This window comes from Nymphaea colorata, chromosome 13 (assembly GCF_008831285.2).
Source record: "Nymphaea colorata isolate Beijing-Zhang1983 chromosome 13, ASM883128v2, whole genome shotgun sequence".
NCBI classification, from domain to species: Eukaryota; Viridiplantae; Streptophyta; class Magnoliopsida; order Nymphaeales; family Nymphaeaceae; genus Nymphaea; species Nymphaea colorata.
In genome coordinates, this window is record NC_045150.1 from 15,403,545 (window position 1) to 15,427,108 (window position 23,564).

At 38.0% G+C, this 23,564-nt stretch overlaps 1 protein-coding gene across 1 annotated transcript; it reads left to right on the forward strand.

The window, feature by feature from the left end:
* The first annotated feature begins 1,033 nt into the window (after positions 1–1,033).
* LOC116266643 (uncharacterized) lies at positions 1,034–23,458 on the forward strand. The gene is made up of 6 exons (XM_031647947.2): positions 1,034–1,384; positions 12,950–13,149; positions 20,820–20,921; positions 21,274–21,325; positions 21,399–21,563; positions 23,058–23,458. The coding sequence occupies exons 1-5, from the start codon at positions 1,294–1,296 to the stop codon at positions 21,509–21,511; spliced, it is 558 nt and encodes a 185-aa protein (XP_031503807.1). The 5' UTR covers positions 1,034–1,293; the 3' UTR covers positions 21,512–21,563; positions 23,058–23,458.
* The last annotated feature ends 106 nt before the right edge of the window (positions 23,459–23,564 follow it).

Sequence of the window (23,564 nt, forward strand, 5' to 3'; positions counted from 1 at the left end):
TTTGGGTTATCATATGATAAAAAGTGAGTTGTTGGTTCAATCTTTGTGTGCTCACAAGCCAAAGTAGGTATAAGCTTTCAATGTGAGGGTATTAACTCTAGGATTTTATATGTCAGTTGCCAGACAAACCGTAAAGTCATTTGACCCGAGTCTGGTTTCATAGAGTCATAAACCAACTGCTCTTTAGGGGCTCATTTGGCAACAATAACATTTTGTTACCGTTTCATGAATTTGCCCCAAAAAACATAAAAAGTGAATTTATGAACGGTGTTTTATGAATTTATCTCATTTTTTGGGACAAATTCACGAAGCAGTAATATAATGTTATTGTTGCAAAACAACCTTGAAGATACAAAATACAAAAACAAATCTGCCCTAAAGATAGGTTGAAACAGATCCTTGGAACAAATTTATAAAATACTGAGCCCATGTTTTTGTCGCCAGACGCCCTTTTACATATAACTCTTTTGCATAGACACCATAACCTTGCTAAGAAGAGCACTAGCAAAATAATTAGAGACGAATCCAGATTCCAATCACGTTGGCAACGGTTCGTTGGAAAATATGTCGATTGTCTATGGTTATTTGATTTGGACCTGTAATTGGTCATTGTCAGATTTGGATTTGGATCGCAAGGTTTTCACAAACAAATTTGTACCAGTCTTTAGGGAAGTTTTATAAAGTCAACTGCAGAAAAGGAAAGTGAGTTTCTTGACTACTATGATTGGGTGGGGATGCAAATGGATCGGGTACTTTCGGTAATCACTTTGATTTCGAATCCATTTGGTTGTGTCTAGTTAAGAAATTCACACCCGATTAATAAATGAATTTGGATTGTGCTTGGAGTTGCGACCAAATTCGATTTCAATTCCGAAATCTGAGTAGGATTCAATGAAGATCCGACCCAATTACGTATAAAGTTCGGACCTTATCCTGATTGGGTCCGAATTCGAGTTTGAAAATGACATCTGTAGGTCCAAGTCCTCATACGACATTTTAAGCAAAACTCCGTCGCAAGAAAAAGCGAGAAGTCCGTCTTTGGGGTTACCGAAAAACGTTGTCACGTAAATGAAAGTCTCTTCCTCTTCCACCATCCCAAGTGAGAGAAGCAGAAACGCGGAATCAGCCCACGTAGAATAGCTGGGGCCCCGAGGAAGGAAGGAAGGAAGGAAAGAGTGCCTCTTCTCTGTCGCCGGCGTTGACGTCGTGGGCGCCTCTTGCAGGAAGAAGGACGAGGAAAAGAGATCATCAAAATCTCTATATATCTGTCTCTCGCTCGCTCTCTGAACGACCATGGAGGCTCCTCCATTGAACGACTGTTGCTCGATCTGTCACGACGACTTCACCCTCGCCTGCCAAGCCAATTGCTCCCACTGGTTCTGCGGTAACTTCCTCTCTTTCTTTTTTCCTCTTTACTTCTCCTTATCTTTTTCCTTATCCGTTTCTTCTGGGCTGCTTCTCCATCTTTTCTTCTTTCTTGTAGGACTTTTGATTCTGTTTATAACGAACTCAGAAGAATTAGGGTTTGAATTGCGTGGAATTTTGTTTTCTACCATTTTGATGTTATTTTTTGGCGTTTGCTTTTGCTTTTTTGGTCAATTGCTTTATTGTGGATTCATTTAAGTGGATTGTGAGTTATTAAAAAACGGAACGGAGAGAATTTAGTCGCTTGGGCAGAGCTTTGACTTATTGGATTAATTCAGCTCTGATCAAAAGGATATCGCTTATGCACGATCTTGGCGTGATATGTGGCTACATAGGAAAACCAGAGGCAGTCAAATATCTGCTAGATTATGTTCTTCATGTTGAGAAGACTTGCGTACCACGGTCTTTTCCATGTGTCAAAATGTTATCCGTGGCTTCTTGATCGGAAAGAAATGTTCTGATCTGTCTTAATCCGCCTTTTGATTCTAAGGAAATGTTTTCATGGAAAGATTTCCATGAAAATATTGCTTCGATTTTTTTTTATCTGCTTTAGGCGGAACTTGAGAACTTTCTCTTGAATTTTTTCTCTTGTATTTGATTGTATAAATAATGTGAAACAAACCGCCACCACTTAGCCTGTCCAATGGTCATCCTCTCCTACGCATCTCTGCTAACACCTTCCACTACCACTAACAATGGTAAATTCCTTTGGTGCATGCATCCTGTGCTTACCAGACATCGAGTCTAGTTTTACTGGCCAAACAAAACAGCAAATTTTACCAGCATGTCATATTCTGTGTACCTATCCTGATCCACACGTCTGCAAGTAAGTTCTAGCCAAATCCTGAGGTCAAGATCGAGGACTGGCCTTTTACCAAGTGTTAGATAACAATAGTCTAGTTGAAACAATAAAAAACCACTGACAGTGGCAAGGCGCTCTAAGGCTAAACCTATATGTGGCCCACCATGCTGCTCATGTGTGCCCTTTTCTGTTTTGTTTGATCATTATTTCCACATTTATAGTCCTTATAATATAAGCCAATTTGTGCATGTAGCAATTGAGCCAGTAGTTAAAAACGTAATGTCACATAAAAAATTGCAATTTTTTCTTTAACATCAAGGAATCATAAAATTCACAAAAAATAAAAGGAACAATATTAATCCATATGAAAAACATAAATTGCATAAGTTGTATAATAAATAACAGGTGACAAGCATAAAACACCAATTAAACAAGAATATGGTAAACAAAGATTCACGTACATCAACTTAAACTTGGAGTTCCCAATACATAGTTAAGAAAAAAGGTTCAACTACATGATTCTAAAATTCAAATCCCTATTAGCAAAATCCTTATAGGCTTAGAATAATCAAAATAAGAGGAAATATTTCCATAATAAAAACTTGATGATCTTCACTAAGTTTATTTTGGTTTGTTAGGTTCTCCTGCTACACTAAATTCTTCTTGATGTGTTGGATCTGTTTGGTCGTACTGCTGATGCTTCTGTGGCAACATCCTCATCTTTAGAATCAAGGACTGTTGTCGTATTGTCTATTGTGCCTTGATATTCAGAGTTAGAGACTACCAATGGCCTAATGTTCCTTGATTTTCAAAGTCAAAGGCAATATCTTGACCATGTGGATTTGGATTGTCAATTATACCCTTTGTGCTTCTATACGTGATTACTTTGAACCCCTTTATGATTCTTTCATGCACATCAGGATGCATTTTTCAGCCAGTCAATATGCATCGTAATCCTTTGCAACCCACCCTTTAGACGTTTGTCACAAAAAAACATGTTATAGTTTTCTTGAACATTCTGAACTCTGAGATCATCATTTCTTCCTACTCCAGCCATGATCAAATCTAACTCGAAAATTAACAAAAAAAAATATTTACAGTATTCCAGGCAAAAATCTATGATAAAGATCAGAGTATGAGTATCCTCATAAAACAATAGAAATCTATGGTAAAAGGGCAAACCTTATACCTTCACTTTGAAAGTAAGCTCCCACAGAAAAAATAAGTAGAAACTCTCTTTGGTCAATGCAAAATCATGCTCTCCCACATATATTTGGCCTTATTGACATTTTTCCTCTTGAAAAAAATGGGAGCTTCGTCTATGCACGGCACTAGAAGTGTCTAAGAGTTGTGGGACGAGAGGTAAACCAACAAACCGAAAAAAGAGGTGTTTGGATTCTTGATTGCAAATCTGATACAAGCTGTACCATATCTAACAGTATGTACAACACCATATGGTACAATACGGTATGGTATAAATATGTTGCACCCTTGTAATTACAAGGGTGTATCAACACGTTTTCCTACAGTTGTGATGCACATGGCATGACACATATATCACTGGCGTTGCATATAACCGCCATGGGCTCCTAATCTACACACCAATTTCGGCATATCATCAAACATATTGTCGAAATCTTCAATCAAGTTGGCAGTCCTGGTATGACATAAGCCAGAGAGAGAGAGAGGGAGAGAGTAGCAACACTGTTAATAGATGCATGTAGAAGAGCAAAGAATTGGAAATATTGCCCCTACTGTACCAGTATTATGAGGCAATTTTTCATAGAAAAATGCTAGACCTCTCAACAGATGAACCTTTTTAGCATTTTTTGGGGAAAATTTTGAAAAATGTCCATGAAATTGTTTTTTTGTCATTTGCTTGGGTATGTGAAGCTCACAGGAAAAATGGCAAAAGTTTATTGCTTGATCAGCCTTTGCTACAATCAAATGGGGCTTTAATATTGCTAAGTACAATTTCACTGTGCTTGGATACCCATTTGCTCAATGAATTGTTTCTCGCTCATGACATAAAGAGGAGGGATGTTGTTTAACTACAAGTTAGGTTACCTGCCGCTTGAAAATACCTTGTTCATTACCCTGGATGCCTTGGCTTGCCTAAGTGCTCAATGGTGTATGTTTTTCTTCTTTGACAATTTAAAAACTTTGTTAGCTGTTCCTTGTTCTTCTTTTGTACTTCTATGACATGCTTTGTTGTCTTGCTTCTGTTTTTGTGATTTTTTTCCCACCTTTTTGTTGTTTCATGTGTTTTTGGATTACAAGTACGTGTATGTATGGATGTATGGAGTCTATGGACACTTATAGTCACAATTATAAATCACATGCTATTATACTTTGAAAAAAAATAAATATAAATAATATATATATATATATATATATATATATATACACACATGCACACACACACACTCACCTAGGCTGCTAAACTTGGTTGATCACTTAGGCTACCTACCATACCAATATACCATTTGGAATACCTAGAACATCATGTAGGATCCCTAGGCTTGACCTGGTCATCAATAGCTTAAACATTTTTCCTTTTGGAAATGCAGATTTTTGTTCTTATTATTTTTTTCTTCTGTTTTTGTGCAGTTTTTTTTTTACTTTTTCTTTTTGCATTTTATGTTGCATGAACAATATATGTATCCAGGTCTGCACACTTATAGTGATAGTAACTGTTAGAATTCATATGCTATTGCCCGTTCAATATTTTATTGTTTTAATTTTTTAGCTCATGTATATATTTATTATCTTCTTAGAATCTTATTAGTTAATACCTTTTCTTGCTTATTGGATTTATAGTAGAAGAGAATTTACAGAAGCAATGATAACTTGAATTACTATATTGATGATTTATATATATGTATATATATATATATATGTTTTAATTAAATTACTAAGTTTAAGTTTTGTTTCAGGATTCTAGTTTTCGAAAGTAGAATTAAATACTTAGCGCATGGTAAATTTTTGTATGCCTTATGACATTGGAAATCATTGTGTCGCTTCTAACATTGTTTTGTGCTATACAACTTATAAGTTTAATTCTTCAAATTTATTAGATTTGATCTCCCGAACTTTTAGTTAGGTCTACGAAATGTTTAATGTGTTTGTGTTATTGTGCATTTTAATTGTTTTAACTGTTTGCTTTGGTTTCATTGCTAATATTATATATATATGTGTGTGTGTGTGCGTGTGTAAATCTATAAGTTCCTTGGATTTCTTCATCTAGGTTCCGATGGCGAAATCCTCTGGCCGCACAATGCCCGATGCATTGTATCGGGCCGAATAGCTGGAGGCAATGTTGTAAAACGCGTATCATATAAGCCGTATCGGTCGGGCTTTAAGATACGCCGTATCGTAACGTATCGTAATTGTATCATATTTTTTTTAAATGATAATAAATCAGAAAAAATTTAAAAAATGGGAAAAATCATAAAAAAAATCAGAAAAATTAAAAATAATAAATTCTTCATAGAAAACATGTTTTAGATAATGATACTATGATAGAATTATTATTGCTAAATGCGATAAACTTACGTGTTCACGGTTCATCATTCCTACTTCATAGACATCAAAATTCATAACAATATCATTCAATTTCAATCAACAAAGCATAAGCCATAAAATGATAAAACATTCAAGTGTTCAACAACCATAGATTCATAACTCTGAAGTCGTTTGATACATATATAATGATTCATCATTCATAATCTTTATCATCTTCATCTTCTTCTTTATCTTCATAGTCAAGAATTGGAAGATCCTCACCAACATATTGAGTAGTAGCACTAGTAGACTCTCCTTCATCAACAAAGCCTTTTGTTGCTTCAGTTGCAAGGTTGAAGCATTCAAGATCTTCATCATCAAATATTGTAGCTGGTTCTTCCTCAATCCATGGCTCCAGATCGTCAAGGTTTTCCAAGCTGATAGGATCGAATTGAGATGTGTGCTTCCTTGCTGCTGTTTTTTGTAATTCTCTACATTACATAAGAGAAAACTTGTTAATATATAATTTCATATAAATATATTGTACAAAAAATGTAAACATTAAGCTATATTATCTTTGTTTCAACCTCATATTATATCAAACAAAGACAAAGTCATTCAACCTTTTATGTTCGAGCCTATTCCTTTTTTTGCTATGGATATGTTGGAACACACTCTAGTTCCTTTCGCATCCACTAGCACTGCATGTCTGGCTGAAGACTTTGATTGCAAAACGTGTTAGGTTTGGAGTTTGGACAATCAAACCCATACCTATTCCACCACAAATCTAAACAAAAATATAACATTATAACAAATCAATGTGAAAGTTCTAAAAGAATCAAATGTAACAAATGCAAAATAAATTAAACATTTCTATGTATTTACCTGGACGCATGGTTGTCCTGGCTCGAACGGCGACAGGTTGTCCCATGCCCCGATAACAAGTCTCATATAGATCCAACTCATTGCTGACGACATCTTGTTCTATAGAATCTGCCATTAACACGTTAATACAATCCAACAAACCACACAAGACTTCTCTGTCCTTAAATGTAGGAGAAAATCTAATTGCAGGATTTATATAGTAAGCTGCTGCATGAAGAGGTTGATGAAGCTGTCCAGTCCACCTTTTATCTATCATCTTCCATATGGGCATATATAACTTTTTCTTTCCTTTTAAGTTGTCTCGAATTGCCTCTTTTGCTTTATCCATGGCCTCATATAAGTACCCTATAGAAGGCCTATCATCGCTGTCAGCTAACATGAGGACTTTCACTAATGGAACACAGACCTTCAATAGCTTCACACATGATTCCAAAAATTCGTTATTAAATATGATATCCACAACTAAAGAAGCATTTCTTTTACAAGCATGTGGATATGCAGCCCATTCTTCACTAGCGAACATCTGCTTCAAAGGAGTTCTTTGTTTCATCACACTCTGCACAGTCAATACATTTGTGGCAAATCTAGTTTGTGCAGGTCGTATCAATGCAACTCCATTTGTAAACTTTCTCATCAAACTCAATACATATGCATGATTATAGATAAATTTTGTTACCTCTTGACATTGGTCAATGACTGATTTAATATCGTGCATCTCATTAAGATCTTGAAGCATAAGATTAACACAATGAGTGACACATGAACTCCAAAAAAATGTTCCATACTTTTGAAATAACAAATCTCTTGCAGCTCTATAATTTGCAGCATTATCTGTAATCTATGTCACATAGGCACGGGTACGGGTGCGGGTATGGGTGTCTGTGCTGGTATGGGTACAGACCATTTTTAAAAACCTTGGGTACGGGGGTACGGCCATATACACACATGCACATATACATATATATGTCAAAAAATTTCAAACAAAATAACATATTCACACACATATATATGTATATCAAAAATTACAAATAAAATATATTCATAAATCATAATCCAAAATTTATCAGCCTATAAGTAAAGGACACCCAACAAACCAAGAACACCACAAAAGGAGACGGCCCGAGTCCATCCAAAGAGACGTACGCCCCCTCCTCCTTCCATCCTTGTCTCTGTCTCCTGCTCCCTCTCTACACATCCATGGCTGCCGAGGCGGTGACCGCCACCAGTACTATTCTGCCTCTCGTGGGGAAGAAACGTTATAGTGAAGACGATGCAGGGTCTTATGACGACGATGAAGGGTTTTCAATGAAGAAGGGTGGGAGGAAATGGACGGGCTTGTCGGACCCTGTGTAGGCGCTGGCGAGCGTTCGGCACGAGTTCGAAGAGCACGGAGGCGTCAACATGTCCATCGAGACATCCGCTGTACGTTCACGGTCATGGAGCCGAAGACGATGCGGAGGATGTTTGTCGGCGAGCTCGGTCCTGACCGAGATTTCTTCATATACAGCCCGGCACTTCAACCCCACGGTGCTGAACCTCGGTCGGCAGATGGCCGCGCTGGAGGGTACCGAGGCGGCCTACTGCACCGCTAGCGTCATGTTCGCCTTCTCTTCCGTGCTGCTGCAGCTCTGCGCCAGCGGCGACATGTCGTCGCCCCGACGTGCCTCTACGGCGGCACCCACGCTCTGCTCACCCATTTCCTCCCCCGGGCCGCCAACATCACCGCCACGTTCATCGACCCTGCCTTCACTGCCACTACCTTCGTCGCCGGACGTCGCTCGGTGAGAGGTGAGAAGAAACCCTTAAAACTTAAAAAGAAAACATGTTTTAAGTTTTAAGGGTTTCGAACTTTCGTGTTTTTTAACGTTAAAATAGTTTTAAAAGATAAAATCAAATAATCGTTAAAATTTAAAAACAGACATATTTGTACTCGGTCAAATTTGACCGTGTCCAAAAAAGGACAGATACAGCCTCCAGTGCGTTGACCGTACCCGGTACGGTCAATGCCGCACCAATGGCGTACCGAAGCCCGTACCCATACCGGGCGTTGGAGGAGTACCCGTGTTACAGAGTCTGTAATAAACTGTACAATGTTTGCAGGTCCAACTTCTTGTACGACATTATCAAAAACATTGAACAAAATCTCAGCAGTCTTAGGAACATCAGACAAGCCAAGAAATTTCAATAACATTAAGTCAAGAAATTTCAAGAACATTGTACCTTTAGGCAATGTTATCCGTATCGTACGATACGGATGCGTATCGTATGATACGTATCGTATAGGTCAAAGAAACCTATACGATACGTATTTGATATGCGATACGCGTGCGTATCGTACGATACGGGGCACTGTATCGCACGATACGGGGCGATACACACCCGTATCGTACGATACGGGTTAAAACACAATTTTTTTTATTATTTAAAGTTTAAACACTCCTCCCTCTCTCTCTCTTCTTGTATTTAAAGACTTCAAGAGACGTTTGAGGGAGAGATTTTGCACATTTTTATCAAAAGTAACCAATGATTCATCGATTTAGGAGATATTATCGTTAAATCATGAAAGATGATAGCTATATGTTTTGAACTTATAAAATTGTGATGTAATCTAAGTCCTAAAACTCCAAGTCCTAAGACTCTAAGTCTTAAGATTCTATAAAATTTTCAAGTTTAAAATTGTGATGAATGCTTATTATGTTATTTTGAATATCTAATTTCTTATTTTTGAATGTGTTGTTGATACACATGAATGTTCCTTATGTATGATGATTTTTTTTTATATTTGAATACATTTTTCTTGATTTCTGATTTTTTATTCATTTTTTCAGATTTTTAATAAGTTTCTCTATTTTTTTCTGATTTTTAAATATTTTTTAAAATTAAAAAATTAATTTTACGATACGCTACGCTACGTTTACGATACGTTATGATACGACGTATAGGTCGGCCCGACCGATACGCGATACGCTACGCCTTTTATAACATTGCCTTTAGGGCAATAAACAAGAAAATTTACAAGTGTTCTTGACCTTGTATCATTCCATCCATCTGACATAATGGAGCAACCTGTTTCCTTCCAATATAATTTCAATTGATCGCAATGTTCAGACACTTCTTTCACCGTATCGTGAAGAATTTTACCCCTCAACTGATGATATGATGACATTTTGAATCCGAGGCCTATAGAAACAATTGCATCTGCGATGGCTTGGAATTGAAAAGAATTAGCTGCATTAAATGGAATACATGCATTATAAAACCATTTCCCTACCATCTTTTGTGTTTGATATAGCATATCTTTAGATGTTATAGCAGCACGAATCTGCGGCTGACCATCTGGGCTAGTATATGAAGGGAAAAGGCTCTTAATAGAACCAACACTAGACCTACCAATTGGTACTCTACCACTAGGTGGTTGCATACCACGCCTGACCCTAATATCTGCTGTGCCTCTTCTCTTCCTTCCCGTTATGCTAGATCGACCTCCTTCATACATGATCCCTTTTCCTCTACGATCTCTACCTCTTGAAGTCTCCAAATCTGTTCTTAGATTGCTATCATCTTTATCATCATCAATATTTTCATAAGCTTCTTCCTCTTTTTCTTCATCTTCCAAAGGCTCATTAAAGCCTACAACTGCCTCTTCAATTTCTTTTTGTATCCTCTTTTGACGTAAAGCATGAAGCATATCTAAACATTGCTGACGCACACATGGAGGCAAAGGTTTGTTTGGTCCTCCAACACAAGGAGACGTATCTTTGGAGGTCCCTGCCAAATGGTGTTTCATTCTACTAATCCCTCCTGAAAATGTATTCCCACAAAAGCTACATTTGAGTTTCAAGCGGTTATTCTCCTTCACCCTTTCGCACCATTGCCATGTCAGATCCATATCTTAAAAAAAAAAAAAAAAACGAAATCCTATGGTACTTAATGAAAAACATTCAAAATTTTTCAATCTACGATTGTACGGTAAAAAATTATGAATATATGGTAAAAACATGAGATTTTAATTTTTATACCTTATGAAGAAGAAATGAAGAAAACCCCTTTCCTCCCAACAAAAATCAACCACCCACGCACAAATCGACCCCTCAATCTTTGATTTCACTGTGAAAATAAACTTTTTGATGTTGAAAATGGACGATCGCCCTCCTTAACGGCAGTATCCGAGCGTGAGAAATGAAGAACAGAGGGTATTTTTAAAAAAGAAGTCGAATAAGTAGGTCTCGGGCAGGTTTCTGCGAAATCAGCCCGTATCGCACGATACGTGCGATACAGGAACGATACACCCCTTACAATACGGGGGTGTATCGTACCGTATTTTCAAAACAGTACGGTACGTATCGTACGATACGGGCTCGTATCGTACAATACGTACAACACTGGCTGGAGGATTTCACCTCCTTTATGTATGTATCTAGTATCTATGTCACATGGGTGCGGTGTCGGTGCAACAATTTTAAAAAATATTTAGATGCGAGTGCAGTGATGATGTATATATATGTGTTTGTGCATATGTGTATATATATCATTTGTTCTATACTTATTTAATTTTTTAGTAGCCTTGTTTATCTATATTTATATATGAACTTTTATATTAGAGCTAGTTTAGTCAGGTGCTTGTTTAAAATGGTTAGTTTTAGCATGATTCAATTGATTGCATTGGCTGTGCTGTGTCGGATAAGCACCAACACCTAAGTGACATGGGTACTTTAATAAGGTCCACGTACTCGTGTCACCGTACTTGTACACAAAGTGGGCACTTGGACACACTTGGGTACTTTTTACTTAGACCAAAACCGATCCAAATTGCTTAATTTTACGTGATTTAATTTTTTCCAACTCAATTTTCATTCTGTTTTTAGAGTTATTGTTCATTAACATGTAATGTTTTTATTTAAAATCACTTGTTTATTAAAGGTTTCTTTCATTTTGACTTTTTTGTGTTATTTTGTATATATATATATATATATATATATATATATATATATATATATATATATATATATATATATATATATATATCCTGCCGTACCCCCGTACTCACATTTTCTAAAGTTGTCGTGTTTGTACCCATATATCTCCATTCCCTTACCTGAACCGTACTTGTACCCATGTGACTTAGCCGTTTAGGAATATCCATGTGACATAAGTATGTATATATGTGTGTGTATATATATATATTATATATAAATTGGTAGGTATGTGACTATTAGGTGCAAGACCCATGAGAAATCATTTTGGCTGTTGATCTTTCTAAGATGGAAAGTTGAAGAGAAAAATTGTTAATGAATGATAGATTACTAAAATATCCCATCTCTTTTTTCTCCATGATTTTCTCTCAGCGTTTAATCTTAAAAAGTTCCACGGCCAAATGATTCCTTCTTACGGGTCTTGCACCAAGGGTCACTTACTTACCCATCTCTCTCTTTCTCTCTCTCTCTCGACACACACACACACACACACACACACACACACACACACACACTCACACACACACACACATATATATATGTATATATATATATATAATTAATTGTTTCGGTTCATTGTTAATTTTAACAATCAGTGTTGTACTTTATTAGTTTCCTATTTTCCTGGGGCCTGCTTTATGCAGCTAGTACTGGTTAGTTTCCAGGCTCATCTAACTGTCTAAGCTGTATCCGATGCTTTCGACTGGATCATATGAGAAAGAGCTTGATATAGAAATTTCGTCCTTGTTCAGATGGTTCCAAATATTGTGATGAAATGATGCTCCTTTTTGCGATGCCTCCTCTTTTCTTCAAAATTAGCTCCTGGACAAAGTGAGGAACTGCTTGCTCAAAGTGGTAGCTGCATATTTTTCTTTGGTTTTCGAGTCTCCTCTTCTTAGTAAAATGAACTTATTACCTTCTATAGTCGTATAAATTCTCGTCTTTGTTGCTTGATTTTTGCTAGTGATCCTATGAGGTAATGATGTATTACAGCTCTAGTGATTCATCTAACCCTATGAGGTAATGGTGTATTACAGTTCTAGTGTTATTCCTCTAGGGTGCTATTTCTTTTGGATGTCATGAAGTAAAAAAGGGTGTCTTGAACACTAGTCCTATCTGTTGGTTCTTTTCAGGGAGGGTCTCCTTTTGTTGCGTAATGTTTGACAGCATGCTTCCTTCCTAGTAATGCTATCTTGGAAAGTGAACAAATTGAGTCTGATGATCTGGAGGTTTCTCCTCGTGAAAACTGTTTCTCTATTGATACCCCGTCTCTGTAGCAGTTTCTCATAATGACATACAAGTGTTTCCCTCTCTTTTGGGTTTGATAGTTTATTGAGTTATTTGAAAGCACATTTTCCAGGAGCTTGCATTCTTCGTGTATGGCATCATGGTTCTGTATTACAAGCTTGCAAATGTCCCATATGTCGGCGTACAATTTCTTTGCTGATACCTTGTGAAGCTGCACTTCATCAGCGCTATGAACCAGAAGCTCGCCAGGTTATTGAGGAGGTTGAAAAGTACAATCGTTCATTCGGTGGTAGTTCACTTAGTCTTATTCAGGTATCCAGATTTTGTTGTTCTTGTTATTATATGTTATGCATATTCTTATGATGCTGCTTGAAATTTAACTGTTATGTATGTTTTCCTTTCCTTCGATCCAACAATAATTCTGTTTGTGATACCAATGTGGTGCAACTTTCGCATTTAGCTGGTTATCTTTGATTGCAGAAGATCTAAAAATTTTCATAGATAAATTTGTGAGCACAAGTTAATTAATAATAAGTCTAGGTCACTGTAGGATATTGATCTTACAAGCATGCAACTAGAACCTTGTCAAATTAACGTCTAGCAAGGGTTTTTTTTGTTTTTTTTACAAGTTTGTTGTAGACAATTGTATATGAGGGGACTTAAGTCTGTGTGTGATTCGGACCGTCCCTTTGATATGCCTACGTAGTGTTTATGCTGTCAATGCTACCTGCGACAACCTTTGCTTTAGCTTTGTCATTTAATAACTGTAATGACAAGTTTGAGGGAAACATATCATGATATTAATAATCTTCTTGGTTTTACTTAGGAATATTGGAAAAAGTCAATGGAAAACCTAAAGCATGAATGAAATATGAGTACTGTTAAAATTTAGGTAATTGTTTTCATTATGCTAGTGCCTCAATGAAACACAATTTCTGCAAATCTATTTCTTTAAAATATTGTATTTTTCTTTGTAATTGTATCAGTTCTTGAATCTGGAAATGTTAACAAGAAAATTTCAGAATATGCCAATATCTATTCGCTATGATTTGATTCATTACAGATCCTTATTTTCTTAGAGAAGATACTATATCCTTTCTTTGTAAACTGATGAATTTAATGGGTGTAATAACTGGAATGATGTGGGATGCTGGATACTATTTTTTTTAAAGAGGCCTTACTGATCTGTTTTTCTTCTGGACAAAAAACTATATTTTGAAGTATATGCATGCAAAATTGTGTAGTGGAAGTTTGTAACCGACTTTGGTGTCACTTTTCTTTTTTGGTCTATGTCATCTTAAGGAAATTGTTGTCTATGTCTGTAGCAGGCTAGCAGCATATGCTGTTAGCTAGTGTAAGTGCAGTATTTTATGCATTTGTGGCAACTGTGTAGATGTTCTGCCTGTAACGATTAATGCTTCTGGACATTAAGTCTGTCCATATGAAAACCATGCAACATCAGTTACGTAAAGAAGTCCAGTGGTAAAATGTTAAATACGTTTTCTTCTAATAAATAGTAGATTGTACATTATGTAATAAAAAGAAAGAGAAAAATTCCCAAAGTAAATATCATACAGTTGACGATTCCTTGTCATATTTAGTGAATTCTTGATATCTCTGATCTGCTTCTAATGGTAGCCTTATTTACAAGTGAAGTGAGCCTTTTCATCAAATAAAGTGAATTGTAGAAGAATGTGCAGTTTATTTCAATAAAAAAGGAATGCAGTGAGGCTTGGAGGCTTGTATTATTTCTCAAACGCTCAACTTACAATACATGTGACTGATGTAACTGGCCTCGGGCATATAGTAATCGACATTAGCGCCCATTTTAATAAAAAATATCCGTTCTGCATTTACTGCTCACAAGGTGAAAAATCTGCTAATCGACTTGGTAGATTGATTTGGATGCATAAAAGATCTTGAGCATATTATAATGTTATCAAATAAGCATAACTTATATGTGAGTTTTTACCACTATGATGCAATGTTTGGAGTTTCTTGCTCTAAACCCTATGGAAGAACACTACGAACACAAAGAACGATGAAGAAACAGTGAACGAAGTAAAGGAATAGAAATTAGGCTAATTCTTTATTAATCAATCAAGGAAAATCCTCAAACAAAAAAACGTGACCCTTAAATAGGGTCTTTCTAACACACAACCTGACAATTTGGATCTTAATGGATCTGGTTCCAAATAGTCCAAATAAAATAAGATAAATGCCTAATTGGATTCATGATCTACTAGTCTGCGTTAATCACCTCGGGTTGAAACAGTCGGCTTCTGACAACTAGGAAACTATTGCTGCGAGGAAGATGAGCTATAGTGCAACAGCTGCCCCTTGGATCGCCTTGCAGTGGTATGCCTGCTTGTTGAGGTAGGCTTGTCATCAAATCCACTGCCAAAGGATCACCACTTGTACCTGCAGTCCCAACGTTGGCACAATGTGACTAGGCATATGGCTGGTCTGGGCCAACTGTCTTGAATTTGATGCATCGAATGGTTCACAATATGGGAACAAATCAACACCATTGAAGATGGGGGAGATACTCCAATCCTTAGAAAGCTCAAGTAGGTATGCATTTTCCCTAGACATTGGAGCATATAATAAGGACCAAACTTACAGGGCCTTATTGTAGCTACCCTATGGGAAACACTCAAGATGCATTTAAACCCACACTAACCGTTCAACATCAAAGTTAACTTCCCTATGCCCCTGGTCCATATCGGACTTATAAGACTCATATCTCTTCTGAAATTTCTTTTGATCTGTTGGTGGACTTTCCACATATAAGCGACTGCATCTAAGGCATTAGGGTCAACATCAGTAGGAGTGGGAACAGATGCTAGGACTATCACATGGCTGGTGAGCGACCATACACAATTTGAAATGGGGAGTGATCGGTGGAACCGTTGATTGAGTCACTGAATTGTTGTAAGCAAACTTGGCCTGGGGTAACACAATGTCCCATGTTCTGACATTCTCACCAACGATGCTGGGAAGTAGGTTTCCCAATGTACAATTAACAACCTCGATCTGGCTATCGGTTTGTGGGTGGTAAGCACTACTAAACTGCAATTTGGTCTTCAACATGGACCACAAAGACTTCCAGAAATGACTCATAAACCGAGTGTCATGGTCAGAGGTAATGCTATGTTGGACTCTATGGATCCCTGAAATAGTAGAAGGCCAGTAATGACGCATTAATGGTGCGTTTGCATGGGACAAATATTGCCATCTTGTAAAACTGGTCTACTACCACTAAAATGGAATCACACCAAAGTGCAGTCTTAGGATGACCTACTATAAATTCCATGGAAACATGGTACTATGGTTGGTAAGGGATAGAAGAGGTGTGTACAGACCACTATTTTGTTGATGGCTTTAGCCAATTGTCACACTCGACAATTATTGACAAACTTAACCACATCTTTCTCATATTTGGCCAGTAATACCTCTTGTCAAGCTAAGTAAAAGTTTTATCATGACCAAAATGTCATGCCATATCACCCCCATGTAACTCAAAAATCAACCGTAAGCTCAAAGAAAAATTTAGATGCCCAATTTGTTGCCTCTGAATAGATCGCCATTATGAATTGTAAATAGGGAATTTGAGGTAGCTGGGTTCGAAATGCGACCTTTCCATACCTTTTGGAAATCGGGGTCTATAGTGTATGAGTCTTTACAATTCTCAAATCCAAGAACATGAACAGACAGTCATAAGAAGACTATTTTTACTATTTAAAGCATCAATTACCTTGTTGAGGGTGTCAGACTGATGTCTAATTGAAAAGGTGTACTCATGTAGGAAATTTACCCACTTGGCATGTCTGACACTGAGCTTCCTTTGGCTATTCAAAAATCCTCATGGTCTGTATATTAAACTAGCACTTTCAAAATCAGATAATGATGCCAATATCTTGAAGCTTGAATGACTGCATAGAACTCGAGGTCATATGTAGAGTACTGGTGCTTTGCCTAGGTCAACTTTTCACTAAAGAAGGCAATGGGCCTTCGGTTTTGATTGAACCTAGTGCCAATATGCTTATCTTGGAGGCATCACATTCCACTTAAAAAACCTTTGAAAATCAGGCTATGCTAAAACCAGGGCAGAGGTAAAGTTCTCTTTGACCAGGTAAAACACCCTCTTGGTCGTATGGCCCCATGAAAAATTAGCATTTTTAAGGCATTCTATAATGCGTGTCATAATGATGCTAAAATTTCATATGAAGTGTCTAAAAGAAAGCCAGACCGTGGAAACTTCTATCTCTCGAAGACACCTTATAGGAATGACTTCTCCTTTTTGTCATGTTTTAGGATCTTGACTGTACTTTAGGAAACCATATTCTCACAGGACCCATTGTTGATGATAATATCACAAATGGACCCCTCACAATGACATCTGGTCCTAAAGATGTTCCTAAGCCACTTGGGATTAGATGGGGACTAAGGGGTAGTCACCATATGACACACAGTGAGAAGGTTCTCTAAGACATCCTCGTCATACTACACAGCTTCTTCCTCTCTGTTAATAAATGAACCCCCTCACTAGACTTCAATGCAGTTTGACCATCTTCTGTAAGAATCCTGGTATGGGCCAGACGTTTCTTTCACCACAGTTCTGACTATGCAGAAAAGCAGAGAAAATTACAACATATGCCATTAATAAGTTGTGTTAAAAGGGCACGTGAAGCATGTCTATCTTAACATCTTCATCCTCATATGTTGACAACTCGACATTAGGCTCCACTGGGGCAGACTTTTTGTTTAAAGTAGGACATTTTGACTGGACATGACCAAACTCCTGACATCTGAAGCAATGGAGAGACATGTCTGCATTACTGGTCTTCAATCTAGTATTTAATGCAAGACCTGTTTTGTAACCTCGGGATGTGGATTTGGGTTGGACATAGGCTTGGAGTTGTACAACTTAGAGGAGCTTGCTCCTCGGGTTGAAGAACTTGACTTGGGACATATATATATTAGGACTGGTCACCCCTAGACAACGAAGACTCTTGTTTTTTGTTCAAGGTGTCCTCTATACACATTGCATAACTACTAGCTTTGTAATTTGTCTCATTGTGACACAGTTAAAAGCATAAGAAATGGAAGGACGAAGATCAAAGATATACCTGGTGACTTGTTGGGCGTCAGTCTCCACGAGTTGGATCCGTAGTGACAAAAGGTGAAACTTGGCATTTTACTTTGAAGCATACTTGACTCTTGACGAAGCTTGAGGTACTCTTGGTACACTCTTGCAACAAAATCTGATGCAATAAATTTGGTCTGCATCAACTGCTGTAGCTTGGTCCACATGCGAATCGTGTCCTATCCCTATTGTGTTGTTGACTTCTGTAGCTCGACTCACCACATTTGCTCGACTTCCCTGTTGTTTGGTGGATGATAAGAGAACCCACTGGTGCTCTGGAACATCATGGCAGTCGAAGGTGAATCCTTAGACTCCAGTAAGTCAATGCCTCAATCAGGGTGTTGCTATGGGCGTCAACCCTCTCTCCGAACTGGTGGGTGCTCCTACGGTGCTCACCTGTGATGTACCTATGCACCTGGAGGCTGCTCTTGTCAATCCCATGGAAGATGAGGGACCAACATGGGTAGCTTGTGGGTGACCTGTTGGGCTGTAGGAACTGGTGCTACCGCTAGGTGTGGTGGAAGATGAGGAATGGGCATTTGAAATGGGGTGTGGTTTGGGTTTTGGGTCTGAGAGATATGAGTTTCGATATTGGTTAGGCTGAGTTTGGACATTCGGGTAAAGTGTGGCACGTGGATTTGGGTTTTATTTTTGGTAGGCTGTAGGTTTGGATATGGGTTCATGATTGGTACGGGATTGGGGTCTTGGTCTGGACCCAATTTTCACTAACTAGACATTTGGTCCCAATAGTGGTAAGTGGGACCTTGAATTGAGTTTTGGGGTTGAAGGCCAAGGATGGAGCTTGAACGACAGCCCAGATGTGAATGAGTTTTATTTTGACTCGGCCCAGAATCAAGGAAAGGTATCGCTTAGATCCAATTTGGGTCTAGGTGGTTCACGGATTGCATCTTGGACTAGATGGATCTATTCCAAAAGTGAGCTTAGGTCAATGGGGCTAGGCTGATTGAGATTATGTGGACTGGACCTGATTCTAAAATTCAAAAAACCGGACTCTAGAGGCTTGAACCAAGTCTTAAAAGAGATGCGGGCTGGTTCCCTGCAGGAACTGGTTTAGGACCGAACCAGTTCCCTACAAGGGACCAGTTTGGGCCCTACACAACAGTTGAGCGAAGCTCGCCTGATGCTGCTTTAATAGGCAGGGGCGGACCCCCACTTGTGGTGTTGGGGGCCTGGTGGGCCGACCCATTGCTGTCGACCAAGGCATCGCCCGATGGTGGGGCCGATCTCCTGCCTGATGTGTGGCTTGCCATATAGGGAAACCATCGGTAGAACAAGTATGTCGGTAGCCCCCTTAAGTTCGCCCAAAACCAGGCTGGTGGAAAGGTTCCCACTAGTAGTTGCTCCTGCGGCCTCTCTGTTAAGTGGGAACCACCCACAGGCACCATCACCTGAAAGGGCAGCAGTCTGGTATTGATACCTTGGGTCCACCGGTTGGCTCCAGGGAAAAAGTCTCTTTGCCGATTGCTCCTAAGTTCCTCCTTGCCACTGTCACAAACTCACATGTTGTAGAGGGACGACATCAGCCACTGCTTGGGCATCAAGGACTGGAGCATCTTCCAACGTTTCTGCTGTACTGTACCAAACTCGACGAGGTCTGGCAATGTAGTCGCGGGAAACTCTCCTCCTGTAAAAAAGACACCCATCCCCTTATTTTGGGATTCAGCATTTTCCCTGTTTTGATTCTTTTGCAGATCTTCTTGTTTCCCAATTGCAGGACTCTTTTCGACTTTCTTTGCCAGTTTCAATCAACTAGTTGCCCAACTTCACTGACCGTTTGTCAAAGTCGTCCAAATGTTTAGTCAATGCAGTCAGAGATCAATTCTTGTGGACCTGATTTTCTTGGTTTGTTTTTTCAAATTGAACATAATTTTCCTCTGTCCATGCCTGTTGGTCAGACATTTTGTTCATTGATTCGATCAGGCGAAAACGAGGTCTTTAAGTGTCTTCCTTAAATTTTCTGATTCCTTTTGATTTTTCTGCAGCAGCATTCAAGACTTCAGCCATCACGATGATCAAGGAGAGACCTGCTTTGATATCAATCTGACGTAGTGTTTAGAGATTCTCGCTCTAAATCCTGAAGAACACCACGAAAGCAAATAACAATAAAAAGAAACAAAGAACAAAGTAAAGGAATAGAAATTAAGGCTAAATCTTCAATAATCAATCAAGAAAATCGTCAAACAAACAAACGTGACCCTTAAACAGGGTCTCTCTAAAACACGACCTAACAGTTTGGATATCAATTGATCCGGTTCCAAGTGGTCCAAATAAAATAAAATAAAATAAAATAAGACAAATGCCTAACGGGATCCACGATCCACTAGTCTGCATAAAATTATGTACACAATTATTTAGAATATAATTGAAGTTTTTCATCCTCTCTCTCTTCTCCTTTTCTTGTCTGTCCTTGTTCTGAAGTTGCTGATCTCTTTTGAGAAAATAGATAGATTTTGGACTTTTTGAAGAAGAAACTGCAATCAGTGATAATGGTACTGGTGATTATTTTCTGGGAACTTGTCCAGTATCACTTATCAAAGGTCATTTCTATATAAGGTGATATTGAACTGGGCAAAGCCTTAGGTAGGTCAATCTTTTACTCTTTGTCTCTCTCTATCGTAGACTAGTAATTGTTGTCTCTTTAACAAAGCAACAATTGTGCTCATATTGGAAGATTCAGTTCAAAATCTTGTGTTGTTTTGCTTATATAGTCTTCTTTTTTTGTCCACCATTAATTCATTTGCTCTTCGTATCCTTGTTACAATCCGTGGTCCTTAATTGATAATACTTCTAACATTTTGATATATTCCCCTAGAGGATACGTGATATGCCTTTCCTTCTCAGAAGGTTGATGAGAGAACTCTTGGACCCTCGGAGATCTCTTCCACTTGTCTTCAAGGCCCGGATGATTTTTTCAGTTAAGTTCCAAATGCTCATGGCTTTCTCTGTGTCATGTGGTAAAGCTACTTTGTGGTCTTTGTCTTTTCTCTTTTATGTGTGCATTAGTAAAATCTAGATAGTGGATATTTCTATGCATGATGTTGACATGATGTTGAGTTCAAGCATGGGTGGCATCTCTGTTCTTCTTTATGATAACCGTATCTTGAATTTTCTGCCTTCATCTGGGATAGTGCCGATTTTGTTTTTTAAGGTTATCCTTAGAATCGTTCCTGACAATTAACACTCTTAAATGTACAAACCACTATGCTGTTTCAGTCATTGATTTTATCAATTGTTTCAGTCCTCATGGAAATGGTATATGATTGCAGGTCCTTGTTAGTGTTATATATGTGATCAGTCCTGTGGACATTCTTCCAGAAGGTGCCCTCTTAGTAACGAGGCTCTTTTGTTATATGAAAATGTCGACTCTGAAAAAACGTTTATTTTCCTGCAGGAATCCTGGGTATTATTGGTCTTCTTGACGACTGCCTTATCGTGTTGATTGTTTTCCTTCATCTTTGTACCATGTATCGTTCAGCACTTGTATCCCGGCATGGAGGGGCATGACCTTACTTTGTCCGGGGATATCAGATATCTTCTAGACAATATTAGCTTTCAGGTAATTTCCTATGCTACACCCACGGTCAAGAGTTATTCAAATTTTAGTTTAGTTATTTCTTATTGTCACTGATTAAGTAGTTTCATATGATTGGTATTTTATTGTCGGTCATTACTATTAGAAATTACAGCATACTTCTTGTGCCATGAAGTAAAAAGGTACACCCTAAATCACACAGGTGCTTCATTTTGGCTGCCACACCTGTGTCAATGTGACCCAGGTATGGGTGTGGATGCAGCAAAATACTATAAAACTGGAAAAGGTCTAGTCAACTGCATCCCACAGCTAATGTCAACCCAGCTGTGGATGTGGGAGTGGATGCAGCAAAAAACTGTAAAACTGAAAAAGGTTCTGTTAACTGCATCCCACATCTATGTGACATAGGGTATAATTTCTTTTATGTATATATTGCAAAATTTTAAATTCTCCGAGTTTTACATAATAATTCGTTATTTTGTCCTTTGATGTAGTTAGTGGTACTTTAATTTGCAGTTAGCAGCAGAGAAGATCAACAAACTGTTGCTTTGGAAAATATAGCCCTTCTCTGACGCTCATCCTTGTATGAAAGATAAATATAGTCTGTCTGATGATTATTTAAAACCGTATTTTTCAAAATATCTCGAATATAACGTGTTGCTGGGACAAAGATGATGGGGCAAATGAAATCCATTGATTTGCGCAGACTCATGCAGAAGTTAATTTGATTCCTGAAAAGTTTCTTTTCTTTCCTTTCATTTGAGAGGTTCCAGAAAGCCTGACAAGAATGACCTGAATATTCAAGATCAGGACGTGCTGTTAGACTGTGTTTGATACCCAGCTATGGGCGTCCAAGAATGTGGATCCACTGGATTGAAAATCTATTATTCAGATTGAATTGAAAAAGGAATATTCTGTTGACGTGTGATTATAAAAGAAAAATTAAATCATGTTCAAGAGGAACAGTAATCTTTTGTTTTTAATTACTTACCAGTATTACAGTCAGTTTTTGCACATGCTTTGTCACCTGCTGTGTCAAAGTTGTCTGCAAACTTGGCCTGTTTGATGCTCCTTGATGTCATGGTCGTCTAATTGACAACAATCTCTCTCTCTCTCTCTCTCTCTCTATCCGCATGTGCAGCTTTTCCAGCTCTGAGTGTGTAGTATTTTTCACAAATCTAACTGCACAGACGGATATGAAATGTTTAAACCTATTGCATTGAAAAAAATTGTAAAAAGTGGATATGTGGTACAAAATTAATGGCTTTGGTTTTCTCCATGAAATTTAATCTAGGCATCAGATTGTCATGCTTTTTGTTTTTCATTCCTATATTTTCAAACACTCTGCATCTATCTATGTTGTTAAATTTGTTAAATAGAACTTAAAATGCGGGGAGGGCAAAATTGGAGCCATGTGCATTCTATATATTGCTTGATTTTTCTTTTCATGCTTCTGAATGATGGTATATAAGAACTGGAAACCTGGGACAGGCCTCTAATTTTAGTTTGGAATTGCAGGTTTGTCTCCTCTGACACAAGCATCTCTTCTTATTTGGTCAAACTTTTGTAACTTCTCAGTTGTGTTGAAGGCGAGAAGATTGTGCAGGAATAAATTTTGGGGTTCTTGGCAGTCTAATGTGATACAGTCAGAGCCAGTTTTTTTCCCCGTTTCTTTTTGGGTCATTTGTCTCCTCCCGTCGGTAGCCCTTCCCTCAAAGTCAACAAGAAACGCTGTTCATAGTTGGGGGTTCGTCCATGTTGTACCTAAGTGGATATTGGGCTTATACATGCGTAGAATGTGCAGAAAAGTAGGTACAGATTTGCATTGTTTTCTGCATCATTTTGTACTATAAGGACAATATTCACATATATCTCATAATAAGCTTTGCTGCAAATTTCATTTTGTATTTGTCTGTTAACTCTATATTATCTTTGTGCTTTCATGATAAAGTTCATCTTTTACGTGTCATCTACATTTATTTTTTAATGGCAACAACCTATCATGTATCATCCTACATTTTTTGT